The sequence below is a fragment of the Nomascus leucogenys genome, chromosome 9, assembly GCF_006542625.1.
Source record: "Nomascus leucogenys isolate Asia chromosome 9, Asia_NLE_v1, whole genome shotgun sequence".
In the NCBI taxonomy this organism is placed as follows: Eukaryota; Metazoa; Chordata; class Mammalia; order Primates; family Hylobatidae; genus Nomascus; species Nomascus leucogenys.
The window spans coordinates 53686302-53703090 of NC_044389.1; the positions used below are offsets into that span (position 1 = coordinate 53686302).

The 16789-nt window shown below is 44.4% G+C and overlaps 1 protein-coding gene across 1 annotated transcript in view; it reads left to right on the forward strand.

Moving 5' to 3' along the window:
- Positions 1 to 1087: 1087 nt before the first annotated feature.
- The window catches only part of MOB1B (MOB kinase activator 1B), a 71204-nt gene continuing 55502 nt past the window's right edge, over positions 1088 to 16789 (forward strand). Inside the window, exon 1 of the mRNA XM_004088992.2 lies at positions 1088 to 1302. Within this exon, the coding sequence (XP_004089040.1) occupies positions 1289 to 1302 (14 nt within the window). The 5' untranslated portion in view covers positions 1088 to 1288. The remainder of the gene's footprint in view (positions 1303 to 16789) is intronic.

Below are 16789 nucleotides of genomic sequence, written 5' to 3' on the forward strand. Positions count from 1 at the left end.
TTTCTTTTTTTTTTTTTTTACCACTTTACCAACGTGCCAAATAATAGTGCATAAACGCAGTATAATACATTTCATATCTGTACCTATTTCAAAGTGTATTCTGCCCTTGCCATAAGCCAAAGGTGAGCTAATATCTGCACATGATTTGTTTTGCTCAGATTCTCTTTGAAAACTTGTAGATTTGATTGGTGGTGTGAGTAAAGAAGACGGACATCTCTTGGGTACCCATAGTTCCCTCCTAAATTGGTAATGCTGTGGTGACATATTCAAGGTATGTGAAGGATTCTTAAACAGAATATAAAGGCTTGCCCTGGGCCCCATAACCCTGTGAGAATAAAAGTCCCTTTGTAAGTGGGTCTGAATAGCTTCTAGGATGTTCCGTGCATTAGAATGCTTACAAGCTTTGGCCCCCTAAGTGGTTACACCTATGACCACCCTACCATGCTGGGTTCCGTGGTGAACTGAGCTCTGCTCCCCTCCTTGGCTCGCTGACTTTTCCCAGCTGCTGATGACAGCCTAGCTTGCCTGTTCAGGTAGTGAGAGACCCTGACCTTCCCCTAGTTCAGGGTTTAAAAATTTTACCATAAAATGACAGAGACCTTGAAAACCCATTTGGTCCTTTTCCTCCAAGCCATTCCAACCTGATGAAACTCCCTCCTGTTTTTAAGTGCTAGCAGAGAAAGATGCCATCACCTTTCACCGCCCTTGGCCGGGCACTCACTGCGGGCCTAACTCCGGTGGTAATTACATCCCTCACTGCGGGACCCTGACATCCCCGAGCTGAAGCCCACTTCCTCCCTCACCTCTGGAGCCCAGCTGAGCGGCTCCGACAGCTCTGAAACGACCCCTAACCGGGTGGACTGGGGGCCGGGCAGCCCCGGCGCACACGCTGGGCGTGGTCCCTGGCAGCAGAAGAGACCAGAAGGTGAGGGACCCCAGGCCGCAGCCGGAGGGGCGGGGTGGGCTTGCACCGCTATCGCGAGAGCTCGTGAGGTGGGGGCGGCGGGGAGCTGGGGAGGGGCTCGCGGAGAGCCTGCAGCCCTGCCCCGCCTCCCTTTCCTTCCCCTCCCCTGGAGTTATTCAAGACGAGCGCTACCCACTTCCGCCCCCTCCGCCTGCCATTGGAACTCGCTGAGCCGAACTAGTTGCGGCCACCGAGCAGCCGGCTCTCTGCACCTCCTCCTCCGCCTCCCTGTCTCCTGTTCCATTCGCCTTTCCTCTTCTTTCCTGGCCCACGCCGCTCCGAGGCCTCGCAACCGCCGAGCCTGCAGCCTGCCCCGCGGCCAACATGAGCTTCTTGTTGTGAGTAGCCAGGCCCCGCACGCGCCGGCTTTGTTCGGGTGGACCTGGGCCCCCGCCCGCCGCCCGCCGCCCGCCCTCGTCCCGACCCTCCTGGCCTCGCGCTGCCGAGGCCCGGAGTCACCACCAAGCGGGGCCCCGGGACTGCGCGGAGCGCTCGGACTACCTAACCGCCGCCTCCACATAGGGCTTCGAGTACTCGTGGGCTCCTCCAGCCCCGACGAGGTTCTTTCCCCCGGCACATCCCGGGGCCAGCGCCTGGATTCCTTCATCACCCCCGTCTCTGCCTTCGCTCGCATTCCCGGGCTTGTTTGCGAGCTTCTCGTGGGTATCTCCCACTCTCCTGCACAACCCGTATCCAACCGGTGCCCGGTTGAATGGCTCCGTCGCGGCTGCCTATTGCTCTTTTCTGGGTCCCAAGCACAGAAGATAAGACTGTCGTACTTTCCCCTGTCATCCCAGGACCCTTTTAACTTCCTCTCTCGTCTTAGGGCTGGGAAGTTGGGATGACAAGTTGTGTAGATGTAACACTGAAACAAGGCTGCTCGCGGGTCGGGATCCCTTGGACACAGACTGGGGTCCCCGGGAAAGGGATCTGGAGCCGCCCCCTTGCTTCCTAGAGGCGCCCTTCCTCCCAGAGTACTTCCCTGAAGAAGACGAGTTTTATCTTTTTAGACAACCAGCAAATAGGTTGTGGATAGTGTGCCCTGCCTACGTTGATTAGGTCCACTGGGGAGTTGTTTTGAAAATCATTTGTAAATGCCAACTTTGGCGTCATGTTTAGTGCTGGTCATTATTTCACTTACTTATCGTTTGTTCCAGACGAGTGGGGGGAACGTGGAGAGGGAAGGGCAGAAGGATGGGATGGCCAGATGTGGATATGGAGGCAGTAGATAAGCCTCAGGTCCTGTGAAAACAGGGGTTACACCCGGAGGAATAACTCCTTTGAAGGAAGCTTCGTTGTGATGCACTCATTCCGTGTTTAGTCTGTGTTTAGAAAACTAATAAAAAGCTTAGAGGGTGAAACTCACCCATATACTGTTTTACTGTTGTGGAGAAATTAGCATTTAAAGATTATTTTCTTAAGATTTCTCTTCTTTCCTTGCCTAATAATTTTTAGTGATTACATTGACGTCTGAATACTGAGAATTTAATTCACCCTTATTTTCACATGCTCACATCTAGAATTTTTTTTTTAGGGTGTTTAAGCAAAACTGAAGAAGGCTGACCTAGGGGCAGACTTGCTATTTCCAATATGCATAGGGGACCTGGCTTGTGTCAACTTGCCTAAAACCTTTAAACTGAAAGGGATTTCTTAGGCTCCTCCTAGAAGTTGATTCTGAGTTTGTCAGATTGGCATAGGGCTAGATGACAGGACTGGGTGACTTTATAAAAAAGTCCTTGTTTCCTATTTTAGTTCTTCTTTTTTTTTGAGACGGAGTCTCCGCTCTGTTACCAGGCTGGAGTGTGTAGTGGCGTGATCTCGGCTCACTGCAACCTCTGCCTCCTGGGTTCAAGCGATTCTCCTGCCTCAGCCTCCTGAGTAGCTGGGACTACAGGCCCGCGCCACCACGCCTGGCTAATTTTTGTATTTTTAATAGAGATGGGGGTTTCACCATGTTGGCCAGGCTGGTCTCGAACTCCTGATTTCAAGTGATCTGCCTGCCTTGATCTCCCAAAGTGCTGGGATTACAGACGTGAGCCACCGCGCCTGGGCAGTTTCTTGTTTTAGTTCTAATCACCATATTCAGGCATCTCAGCTTGAAGCTTCTCATCTTGAGCTTAATTTTACATTGCTAATGTTTGATTTTTTTCAAGAATTTAGAAGCTGTATTCAAAAATAGCACTGTAGATGATGTCCATGACTACTGCTGATGGGCTTGTGTCTAGTAAGCTAAATTGGTTAAAGCAAGGCTGGGTGCGGTGGCTCACACCTGTAATCCCAGCACTTTGGGAGGCCAAGACGGGCAGATCACCAGGTCAGGAGTTCAAGATCAGCCTGGCCAATATGGTGAAACCCTGTCTCTACTAAAAATACAAAAATCAGCTGGGTGAGGTGGTGCGCACCTGTAGTCCCAGCTACTCGGGAGACTGAGACAGGAGTATCACTTGAACCTGGGAGGTAGAGGTTGGAGATGAGATCGTGCCACTGCACTCCAGCCTGGGCGACAGAGTGAGACTCCGTCTCAAAAAAAAAAAAAAAAAAAAAAGTTAAAGCAGGGAAGAGCCATATTTGGCTGAAACTAGGGGATGGAGAAGTTTCTGATGCTATTTTTTGAATACAAATACAGTAGTGTCCTATTTTTATATGGCTCAGTATTTAATAGATTCAGAATTGTGGTGGATTAGTTCGTTTCTTCTGAAGGTTAGTAACTACAAAAGAAATCTTGCTGTAACTAATGTATATAGAACCTTAGAGCATTTGCACTATTTGGGGCACAATTTTTCAGTTAGGTTATATCTATCTAGCAGTTGATATATTCTCAACATATTTAGCCCATGTGCTTGACAATCAGAAAAGTTAATTCAACATTTTCAGTTTTGGTCTTTGTCTACCATCAGTTAAAAATCCAAAGTGAACACCACATGGAAATGATTATTATTGGAAGTGAAAGAACAAAGCTTTGGTTATTTCATCTATTTGTTATTTGGTATAACTGTCTGAATACTGTTTCCTTTTTTTTTTTTTTTTTTTGGAGACAGGATCTCACTCTGTCGCCCAGGATGGAGTGCAGTGGCGTGATCACAGCTAACTGTAGCTTTGACTTCCCAGGCTCAGGTGATCCTTTCATCTCAAACCCCCTCCCCGCTACAAGTAGCTGGTACTACAGGTATGCGCCACTGTGCCTAGCTAATTTTTTTTTTTTTTCGGTAGAGTCAGGGTTTTGCCATGTTGCCCAGGCTGGTCTCCTGGGCTCAAACAGTCCACTCATCTTTGCCTTCCAAGATGCTCAGATTACAGGTGTGAGCCTTCGCACCTGGCTATCTGAATACTATTTCTGTACCAACAGATGAGCAGAGAAGGAAAGCGTTACAGCTTAGGAGTTAAGTACAAATATTTTCCTCCCGTTCTTGGAAGCTTACTGGGAAGCCTACGATCAGTGGATGGAGCAGAGGAAATAAGGGCAATGCAAGATGGGGATGCAAAGGTGGTGACTCATGACTCTTGAGGGCTCTAAGATAGAAGGAAAGAATTACTACTGATTTTTAAAAGATGCATTGTGGGCCGGGCATAGCAGCTCCTGCTTGTAATTCCAACACTTTGGGAGGCTGAGGTGAGCGGATCACTTGAGCCCAGAGTTCCACACCAACCTGGACAACATGGCGAAACTCTCTTTCTACCCCCAAAAATACAAAAATTAGCCAGGTGTGGTGGTGTGAGCCTGTAGTCCCAGCTACTCTGGGGGCTGAGGTGGAAGGGTCATCTGAGCCTGAGGAGATTGAAGACGTCAAGGCTGTAAGGAGACGTAATCATGCCACTGCAGTCCAGCCTGGCTTGTAGAGAGTGAGACTCTGTCTTAAAAAAAAAAAAAAGGCCGATCCTGGGGCGTGGTGGCTCAGGCCTGTAATCCCAGCACTTTGGGAGGCCGAGGTGGGTGGATCTCTTGAGGTCAGGAGTTTTGAGACCAGCCTGATCAAGAAATGAAACCCCATGTCTACTAAAAATAAAAAAAATTAGCCGGGCATGGTGGCGGTTGCCTATAATCCCAGTCACATGGGAGACTGAGTAGGAGAATCACTTGAATCCGGGAGACAGAGGTTGCAGTGGGCCAAGATTGTGCCACTGCACTCCAGCCTGGACGACAGAGTGAGACCGTCTCAAAAAAAGAAAAAAAAAATCACTGTGCCTGTCACTGATGTAGATGTTGGGCACCATTTGTGACAAAGGAGAAAAAAATCCCTGCATTGGTGGGGCGTATGTTCTGATAAGTGTCCCGAAATACTGAACATCAATAAATCATGTAGTATGGCAGAAGGTTGTAAGTGCCATGGAACAAAGGAGAGCAGGGTATAGAGATTTTTGGATAGGGAGTTGAGACAGATTAGGATAATCCCCAGAGTGAGTTCCCAGATCATCTGCAGGAATGATACCTTTGTGTAGCTTTTGTGTAAATGCTCAGGATAAATTTGCACTGCATATGTGGGGTTGGCTGGGACAGAGCTTTGGTTGTGCCGCAAGTTGGCCTCTGTGTATCTTCAGATTAAGCTAAACTCTCATGGCAGATATGGAAACTTCACAGGGACCTCATTTAATTTTGTGGGCTCAAATCTTTTAAACACATCCTTAGCACCTGCTGTGTGCCAGGCATAGAGGAAGATAAGAGATTCCAGAGATGGTGGATGGTATATCGTCATCTATGATAGATGCAATACAATCATGGGGGCCTAAAGTATTTGTAGCAATTTGTTCCACTTAGGCTTTAGGAAAGTTTCATGAAAGAAGTGGGTGATAATTAATGGAAGTTGAACAAGAGCTCTCTAAGAAGACAAGGGGAAATGGGAGATTACAGTCAGAGGAAACATCTTTGATGTTCACAGAAATTGCCTGTGAATTGTGCACTTCCACATTTGTGCAAGAGGCTATAGAATTTGGGAGCTAGCAGGGGTCTATTAGTAACATGGCCTACTTACTTCTTTTTGCTAAAGAGGCAAAATCACCAACTTCAGGTTGGTGGCCTAATTATTGGCCTGGGGACAATTGGAACTCAGGTCTCCTGATGTAGGGGTTTTTCTTTCCTGACATTTTATGCATATAAAAGGCAGGGAAATTGAGGATAAAAGTGAGTTCTAAGTAATCATTCAAAAAGTATATTTCATGTTCTCTAAGTTTCTAGCATTTTTAAGTTATGGGTCTCTTTTGACTAATGGAATTCTGAAAAAAAAAAATTTGACTTGGGAAAGACCAAAGTGTAATTTCCTAATGTAAGGCTACTTATCTGGAATGGAGTTAAAACAAGTACATTTAGTTTAACTTTTTCTTGTTAAGAGACAGGGTCACCGAGGACGGTGGCTCACGCCTATAACCCCAGCACTTTGGGAGACTGAGGGGGTGGAACCTTGAGCCCAGGAGTTTGAGAACAGCCTGGGTAACATGGCAGAACCCCCATCTCTACCAAAAACATTAGCCAGGTGTGGTGACGCTCAGCTGCTTAGGAGGCTGAAGTGGGTGGATTGCTTGAACCCAGGAGGCAGAAATTGCAGTGAGCCAAGATTGCACCACTGCACTCTAGCCTGGGTGACAGAGTCAGCCTCCCACTCTGAGCTGGGCGTGGTGGCGCACGCCTGTAGTCCCAGCTACTCAGCAGGCTGAGGCAGGACAGTCACTTGAACCTGGGAGGCAAAGTTTGCAGCTGATTTTTGTATTTTTAGTAGAGATGGGGTTTTGCCATGTTGGCCAGGCTGGTCTCGAACTCCTGGCCTCAAGCAATCTGCCTGCCTTGGCCTCCCAAAGCGCTGGGATTATAGGTGCTAGCCATTGCCTCCCAAACTGCTGGGATTACAGGCATGAGCCACTGCGCCTGGCCTACCACTGAATTTCTATTTCAGCAGTTTGAGAGGTCGAGGTGGGTGGATTACCTGAGGTCAGGAGTTCGAGACCAGGCTGGCCAACATGGTGAAACCCCGTCTCTACTAAAAATACAAAAACTTAACTGGGCATGGTGGCACATGCCTGTAATCCCAGCTACTTGGGAGGCTGAGGGAGGAGTTTCAATATCAGTTTCAGTTTCAGTATCAGTTGGTTTAAAATGAAAATTAGACAAAGTATTTTCTTGATATTTAATTTTTTTTGGTTTTACTTGGGTTAGTAGCTTTATACAAGGAAATTTGGTTATTTCTGTGGTTTACAATAACTTAATAACCAAACTTAGACATTGGGATTTTAGAAATCCCGTACAATTTTGGAACATACATTATTCACAAAAATATATCCTAAAGAAGATTGAACATAATTTTGGCAATCCCATGTACCTAAACCTGTCAGATAATCCTGTTTACCTTTTTTCTAGATGTTTTCAGGGGCCCTCTGATCCATCCACAAAGCCAGGCATTAGAAAAGACAGTTTTGAAGCTGAAGTTTGATTTTGGAATTCCAGATTCCTGTAAATTATTTATTTTGCCAAAATGATGACTCAGAAATTTTAAAGAAGTAAAAACCTTTTATAACCTTTTACCAAAAAAACCCACATTCTACTGTTCTTACACACATTGTATATAAGACTGTTTCTTTTTTTGTTGTTGTTTTGAGATGGAATCTTGCTCTGTTGCCCAGGCTGGAGTGCAGTGGCGCTATCTCGGCTCACTGCAACCTCTGCCTCATGGGTTCAAGTGATTTTCCTCCCTCAGCCTCCCAAGTAGCCAGGACTACAGGCGCGCACCACCACGCCAGGCTAATTTTTGTAGTTTTAGTAGAGATGGGGTGTGTTGGCCAGGCTGGTCTAGAACTCCTGACCTCAGGTGATCAGCCCGCCTCGGCCTCCCACAGTGTTGGGATTACAGGCGTGAGCCACTGCACCCAGCCGTAAAACTGTTTCTAGTAGTCTTAATTGCATGTTACAATGGCAACTCTTAGCTATTTTAATTTTAATGTAAAACCTGATGAGTTATGTTCAATAAGGTTTGATGTATAGTCATAACTCCACATGTCCCCAGGCCTTACCTAGCTGGAAAGCAGGCAAGTTAAACAATTTTCAAAAGCCAAAGAAGCAGCTTATGACCCTAAAGCATCCAACAAACCTAATATTTGAACATAATTTAATTACATATTATAACATAATATGTAACCACGTATTTACATTTTGAAGACATATTTTACTAATAATCTTTAAAACTATCCTTATTTCCCAAAAATTACTCAAGTCACATGAACTAAATAAAAGACATTATGCTTTTCACTTTTCTGACAAAATACTTGATTTAAGCTCCTCTTCCTCTTCCTCTTCCTCCTCCTCCTCCTCCTCTTCCTCTTCCTCTCCTTCTCCTTCTCCTTTTCATTCTCCTTCTCCTTCTCCTTCGACAGTCTCACTTTCTGCTCACTGCACCTCCACCTCCTGGATTCATGCGATCTCCTGCCTCAGCCTCCCAAGTAGCTGGGATTACAGGCGTGCCCCGCCATGCCCAGCTAATTTTTTTATTTTTAGTAGAGATGGGGTTTTACCATGTTGGCCAGGCTGGTCTCGTACTCCTGACCTCAGGTGATCTGCCTGCCTCGGCCTCCCAAAGTGCTGGGATTACAGGTATGAGCCACTACACCCGGCTTCTTATTATTAAAGCAATTAATTTAAAACTTTACAGAGGAGATAAACAGTGACTTTTACTTTATATTTAACTAGTTTGCACAGAGAAAGAAGCCAGAGATAGACTGGTAAGAAATTCTTACCCTTTTGCTGGCATGCCAGTTTTCTGGGTTCTCTCTCTCTGAGCGGTCCTAGTGACCCTGCTTGACTGTATGCAGACAAACACATTGCCATGAATTAAGAATACTCACAAATAGTTTACAGATTTTTGGGGGAAATTAGGCAGAGAAAGAGAAGCATGATTCAAACTCTATTTACAAGAGTATACTCAACACAGTTAAAGTATCAGGAAGCCTAAAATCCAAAAAGTTAGCTTAAGGATAAAAAGCTGGTGTACTCCATTAATTCCTACTGATAAAGGTAGTTTAGGAATTCCAGATAAAGGGAACAAATGATGACTTGCTAGAAATGCATCAGAAACAAAATAACCATTCGCGGAACCAAATAAAAGCCTTCCACTAGGAACTAAAAAATATCATGGTTTTTTATATATATGCATACCCAAGCAAAGCCAGAGGAGAATAAACAGCAAATGAATGAAAGCTAGAAGCAAAAACAAACAGGAAACCAACCAAATTTTCCTATTTAATTTACCCTGGAGGCTACAGTGTTACCTAGGGCCCCAGGAAACTCACATAATGAATATCTTATTCCTGATACACAATTTCATATCCTTTAGTTTACCAATACTATTATACATTCTATGCAATCAAGAAATCCACTTTAGGCACATGACCAGTAAGTACTCCAGTGCCAGCACTATCTATGCAAAACAGTAAACATAATGTGAAGCAATGCAGGCTTGTGTGTGAAATTTGGCTCCACAGTAAATCCAGCTTCATGCTTAACTATATTAAAAAAAGGCTTGCCAAACTGCTGATGGATTTCTTTCTTTCTTTCTTTCTTTCTTTCTTTCTTTTTTTTTTTTTTTTTTTTTTTTTTCCTGAGATGGAGTATTGCTCTCTCACCCAGGCTGGAGTGCAGTGGTGTGATCTCAGCTCACTGCAACCTCTGCCTCCTAGGTTCAAGCAATTCTCTTGCCTCAGGCTCCCGAGTAGCTGGGATTACAGGCACGTGCCACTGTGCCCAGCTAATTTTTGTATTTTTAGTAGAGATGGGGTTTCACCATGTTGGCCAGGTTGATCTCGAACTCCTGACCTCCTGATTCACCCACCTTGGCCTCCCAAAGTGCTGGGATTACAGGCATGAGCCACCGTGACTGGCCTGCATTTCTTTACAATACTTCTTATTTTACTTTAATCAAGGCTAAGAGCTTTAACTATGAAAGTGTTAATTAGCCCAATGTTTTCAATTATCTATCAGGTTTTAAAGAATACTTTATTATTTAAACTTTTCCCACATCTTTCTCCCCTACTTAATGACTCCTTACTACATTGTTTCATAAATAACCTTTTAAATCTGTAATTTGAACCGACTTTTAGATAACTTCTGAATTAGACAAAATTATTCTTTCTTCCACTAATAACATAATCCTTTCTGGCACATTTTGTATACAGAATTATGTGTTAACTAAAATTCTTATCCTTGGTAACCTAAAACTTTAGTGAAACCCTAAAAAGCAAGAAATCCTGAACTATCAGATATGGGCATTTATAGATAAGAACAATTCCCCAATTTTAGAAACATATTGCCCCATATCACAACCATTTCTTAGTTGAAGATGACCCAGATATTAAATGAGCATCGAAAATAACTTTAAGATTTTAATTTACACAAAAAGTTTACCTAAAACATTTATCCCATTTGCTGTACTTAATTTTTACTTTTAACAAGGGAGACACGAGACATCAACCAACACATGTAAAATGAACATTGGTTCGCTCTGGAAAGGCAGGACAATTCGAGGTGGGGAGGGGGCTTGGGGGCTTTCAGATCATAGGTAGGTGGGAGACAAACGGTTGCATTCTTCTGAGTTTCTGAGTAGTCCTTCCAAAGGAAGCAATCAGATGTGCATTTATCTCAGTGAGACTTTGAATAGAATGAGAGGCAGGCCCGAATTAACACTGACATTTAAAAATATCTAGCAAAGACAAACATAAAATTCATACAAAATGTATGCTGACGATTCTGAAGGCATTTCTATTTTTATTCCACCAATAATTTTGAAGCTGATTTGTTTAGTAAAGTTATAGTTTTAAGTCACATGAACTTGAAAATTGCTTAGACTTAATTTATGAGCACTCTTACTCATAAGCCAATTTTGGTAGACACAACATATAACAATAAGTGTACATATGAATAAATACATCTAGACATGTATACACACACACAAACGAAGATCCAGTTGCTTGGAACCTTAGCCATGAATAGCAATACAAGCTTGCCAGTTTTACTTTGCCCCAATAGGTAATCCAATGAAGGCTGTGAACCAAAATTTTGAGTAAAGCAGTCTCCATGGCAGTTTGATTATTAAAGGCCAAACCTCCCCAGACTCTGAAGAGCGCTGGGGCCAAACAGTACCAAAGGAGAACATCACGTGAATCAGGCCCCCTGCTTAGAACCGCAGCACAAAAGCCTGGATACATGCAACACCATCCCACTTTCCCATTAAACAGTAAGCTCCAGATTCCAAACAATTTTGGGGCAAAGCAGCGTTACAACTGCGAGAGAAAATTCTGAGGAGGGCTCAGAACCTCTAGACCTCAGAACCTCTGCAAGAGCATCCTCTTTGGGGAGGCTGAGGTCCACAGGATCCCCCAGAGCATCCTCCTATGGGGTCCAATCTTAGTGTGTCAGATGTCTCTGACCTTAGGTGGGCACCGGTGCCACATGCGTAGAGACGAAGTTTTGCCATGTTTCCCAGGCTGGTCTCCAACTCCTGGGCTCAAGCAAACTGCCCGCCTCAGACTCCCAAAGTGCTGGGATTATAGGCGTGAGCTACCTTGCCTAGTCAAATTTTCTTTATCTGTCTGCCTAAGTCTTTTTGTTGTTCTCAAATTGAAATTTGATGATAATAGTTTAGTAGTTATAGTATTATAGTATTGGGCATTAGGGGGAACTTTTTTTTTTTGAGACAGAGCCTCGCTGTCACCCAGGCTGGAGTGCAGTGGCGCGATCTCAGCTCACTGCAGGCTCCGCCCTCCGGGGTTCACGCCATTCTCCTGCCTCAGCCTCCTGAGTAGCTGGGACTACAGGTGCCCACCACCTCGCCCGGCTAATTTTTTGTGTTTTTAGTAGAGACGGGGTTTCACTGTGTTAGCCAGGATGGTCTCGATCTCCCGACCTCGTGATCCGCCTGCCTCGGCCTCCCAAAGTGCTGGGATTACAGGCATGAGCCACCGCGCCCGGCCTAGGGGGAATATTTTTTATGTAAATCTTCTTTTGTAGAAATAGGTAACAGTAGGGCCGGGTACGGTAGCTCACGCCTGTAATCCCAGCACTCTTGGAGGCCGAAGCGGGCGGCTCACGAGATCAGGAGAAAGAGACCATCCTGGCTAACACGATGAAACCCCGTCTCTACTAAAAATACAAAAAATTAGCCGGGCCTGGTGGTGGGTGCCTGTAGTCCCAGCTACTCAGGAGGCTGAGGCAGGAGAATGGCGTGAACCCGGGAGGCAGAGCTTGCAGTGAGCCGAGCTCGCACCACTGCACTCCAGCCTGGGCAGCAGAGTAAAAAAAAAAAAAAATTAGACTCCAAAAAAAAAAGAAATAGGTAACAGTATAACTTAGTGGAAATGTGTAACTCTGTAAATAAAGAGTAATTTAGTAGAAACAATGGGGGAAAGGTATTTTAAGGCAACTTTTTCTGGTGTTTGGGATCATGTTTCAAACAGATGAGCAACAGCATAACCCTCCTGCTGTTGAGAGAATCCATTTGTTTGCTGGAGCTCCGTAGTGTTAGATGTAACTACTGAAATACCTCTTTGTTTAAAAACTCCCTGTGGTTATAGTTTTTGCTCACATATGCCTGGTTCCATTCTCACTAACCCTTCTCCATACCTGCCAAATATTCAGTTGTCTTATTTTCAACTGTTAGGAATTGTATTTTTGAGTCAGTGAACAGCAGACCAATTCACAGCAATATTTTGAGGGCTGCTGCAGTGGCTTAGACTCTTCAACGCTTTAAGTCCCAGAGTGGCTTAGACTCTTTCAGCCCTTTAATTAATCTTCATCAGTGTTTCATTTGGAAAATAGCAAGCCATCAAGAACCAACTTTTTTTTTTTTTTTTAATTATACTTTAAGTTCCAGGGTACATGAGCACAACGTGCAGGTTTGATACATAGGTATACATGTGCCGTGTTGGTTTGCTGCACCCATCAATTCATCATTTACATTAGGTGTTTCTCCTAATGCTGTCCCTCCCCCAGTCCCCCAGCCCCCAACAGGCCCCAGTGTGTGATATTCCCCGCCCTGTGTCCAAGTGATCTCATTGTTCATTTCCCATCTATGAGTGAGAACGTGCAATGTTTGGTTTTCTGTCCTTGTGATAGTTTGCTGAGAATGATGGTTTCCAGCTTCATCCATGTCCCTGCAAAGGACATGAACTCATCCTTTTTTATGGCTGCATAGTATTCCATGGTGGATATGTGTCACATTTTCTTAATCCAGTCTATCATTGATGAACAATTGGATTGAAGAACCAACATTTTTTAAAAATTATATTTCTAATTATAGTTAGAACCAAACTATACCAAAAAACTACAATTTTAAACAGCTAGACATTTGGGAACCAAAATTTGCTTTAGTTGAGCTCTACTGATTTGATTTGATTTTTATTTTATTTTTTTGAGATGGAGTCTTGCTCTGTAACTCAGGCCAGAGTGCAATGGCGCAATCTGGGCTCACTGCAACCTCCACCTCCTAGGTTCAAGTGATTCTCCTGCCTCAGCCTCCCGAATAGCAGAGACTTACAGGTGCGTGCCCGGCTAATTTTTGTGTTTTTAGTAGAGACGGGGTTTCACCATATTGGCCAGGCTGGTCTTGAACGCCTGACCTCTGGTGATCTGCCCTCCTCAGGCTCCCACAGTGCTGGGATTACAGGCATGAGCCACCACGCCTGGTGAGCTTTATTGATTTTAGCTTTCTTTCAAGTGGGAATGTATTTGTAAGGTGTTGTCTAGGGATAACTATACTTGTTAGCCATGTCTTTGCCTTTTTTGATGTCACTTAACATTAAGGAAGAAAAATACCACTGTTATTTTATGTAGCAGAAGAAAAACTGCTCTTGGTCCTCTGGTGGCAGAAGGTACTCTCAGGACTGAGGGGATCAGTGTCTCTACATAACCATAATCCTTGAGAAGTCTGCTGTATACTCTCAAAGTGTGGATCTTTGGCACCACCTAGGAGTATGTTTGAAATGCAGGATTTCAGGTCCTAATCGTTGGATTATAATGCATTTTAATAAGATCCCTAGGTGTTTTGAAAGCACCTTCCAAAGTGCATGCCTATATATTTAATTTAAATGGTTTGAGATAAGGTAAATAAGAAAAATCCTTGGATTCAGTATAACACCAGTTCTGTCTTTGAGAGATTCCCAGTAAGGGAGCCTCAATGTAGATCCCCTTACTGTCCTTTCACACTTGCAGTTATTTTCTTGTTTAATGTCTTTTTTTCTCCTTCTGGATTCTAAGTTTTCTCCTCCTGGGCTGAGGGTTTGTTCATCATTTTATTTCCCAGCACATTAGGACATTGCTTAGCAAATATGTTTTCAATAATTTTCTTATTTGTGTGAGTGACAAGGTCTCACTCTATCACCCCAGCTGGAATCTAGTGGTACTATCTCAGCTTACTGCAACCTTAACCTCCTGGGCTCGTGATCCTTCCACCTCAGCTTCCTGAGTAGCCAGGACTTTAGGTGTGTGCTACCATGCCTGGATAATTTTTGTATTTTTTGTAGAGACAGGGTTTTGCCATGTTGTCCAGGTGGTCTTGAACTCCTGGGCTCAAGCAGTCCGTCCACCTTGGCCTCCCAAGTGCTGGGATTACAGCCATTTTTTTTTTTTTTTTTAATTAAGGAAGATTGTCATGGGAGAGAACAGTGGCCTATGAGTGAGGAAACCCGAGATTCAGAGTCTTTGGTCTGTCTCTAGCTATGTAACCTTGGGCAGATGACTTAATTTCTTAGTTTCTATTTCCTCTGCCTACTGGAGGGTAACGAATGCTTCTTCCATTGGGTTAATGTGAGACTTGAATGACAGAATGTATATGAAAGCTTTTCATAAACCAGAGTCCTGTATAAACACTGTCATTATCTCCACTCATGAAATTCCCAAGCCCAGTGTATAAACTGTTTGTGCATTCCAATTTTTTTTTAGCTATCTTACAAATGTATGGCATTATTGCGTAATAAAATGAACATTTATTGAACACCTTCTGTGTGTAAAAGCAAAGTGTTAGGTGCTTGCTGGTGGTGGGAGGAGAAAGGAAGGGGTTTAGAAATAAACAAGATGTGCCGGGCGCAGTGGCTCACGCCTGTAATCCCAGCACTTTGGGAGGCGGATCATGAGGTCAGGAGATCGAGACCATCCTGGCTAACACGGTGAAACCCCGTCTCTACTAAAAATACAAAAAAATTAGCCGGGTGTAGTGGTGGGCATCTGTAGTCCCATCTACTTGGGAGGCTGAGGCAGGAGAATGGCACGAACTCAGGAAGTGGAGCTTACAGTGAGCCGAGATCACACCACTGCACTCCAGCCTGGGCAACAGAGCGAGACTCCGTCTCAAAAAAGAAAAAAAAAAAGAAATAAACAAGATGCGGTCTCTGTCCTCAAGAATCTTAGCACTGGAGACCAGCATGTTACATAGATGTGCTCCTTAATGGTTGTTTTTAACTCTTAGTTCCAAGTCCACTGGCTAATGATGGTTAAAGACCCTTGCATTGCAAGATATTGCATTGAGTATACAAAATTTTTTGGGTGTATGTGTGAAATAATTGCAGTCTGTGTTCATCAAAAATTAGGAATATAAAGAAAAAAAATTGCTGTCAGCCGGGTACAGTGGCTCATGCCTGTAATCCCAGCACTTTGGGAGGCTGAGGTGGGTGGATCATCTGAGATCAGGAGTTCGAGACCAGCCTGGCCAATGTCTCTACTAAAAATACAGCAATTAGCCAGGCGTGGTGGCACTCGCCTGTAATCCCAGCTACTCGGGAGGCTGAGGCAGGAGAATCGCTTGAACCTGGGAGGCGGAGGTTGCAGTGAGCCGAGATCATACCACTGTACCCCAGCCTGGGCAACAGAGTGAGAATCCGTCTCAAAAAAAAAAAAAATTGCTGTTAATACCACAGTTATAAATATGTATAGTGCATTCACCTGTTTAAAACAGCAAGAATTTTGCCTAATTGAGCTTCTGGTTTTTAGTCAGAGGCTGTTTTTATTGTGTGGATGCAGGGGCCTCTCCTGCTTGTTCTTGGTGTTGCTGCCACTGCTGTTCAACTTTAGCATCTTGGTTTTTAATATGGGGGGAAGTGGTAGGAATCCTTCAGTGCACTCGCTTCCTGTAGTTCACTTGGGCATTTCAGGTAGATATTGGAATGGGCTGGAAGTGGTCTGCAAAATTCCAAGGCATAGAAGGCCTCCCTGAGATGTTTGCTTACCACTCCAGCCTCGTCTGTGCCTTCCTGCTCCAACTTCCCTCCCCCACAGTGTTCAGTGATTGTATTTGCATTTCTCTCAACCTGCTTTGCTCCCATGGCTTTCTGCCTTTGTAAATGCCGTTCCTGTTATTCTGGCTGGACTGCTCTTCTCCCCACCCCCATTTCTTTAGCTCAGAAGCCAACTTTTTCCCTGGCCTGTGCCCCCTTCCCAATTTGTTAGATACCATTTCAGTGCCCTTTATAGTCCTTATCATAGTCCTTTCCGAAAAGACATTGTACTCCACCCACTGTCATGTGTATGATCTCTTTGAAGATGGGGCATTTTCAAAAAATGTTTGTTTTAAATCTCTACCACCTAGCATAGTGCCTCTTAGTAACAATTTTTTTTCCTGACTAATCAATGACATTTTCAAGAATTTTTTTTTTTTTGAGATGGAGTCTTGCTGCGTCACCTAGGCTGGAGTGCAGTGGTGTGATCTTGGCTCACTGTAACCTCTGCCTCCCGGGTTCAAGCGATTCTCCTGCTTCAGCCTCTTGAGTAGCTGGGATTACAGGCGCATGCCACCATGCCCGGCTAATTTTTTGTATTTTTAGTAGAGATGGGGTTTCACCATGTTGTTCAGGCTGGTCTCGAAGTCT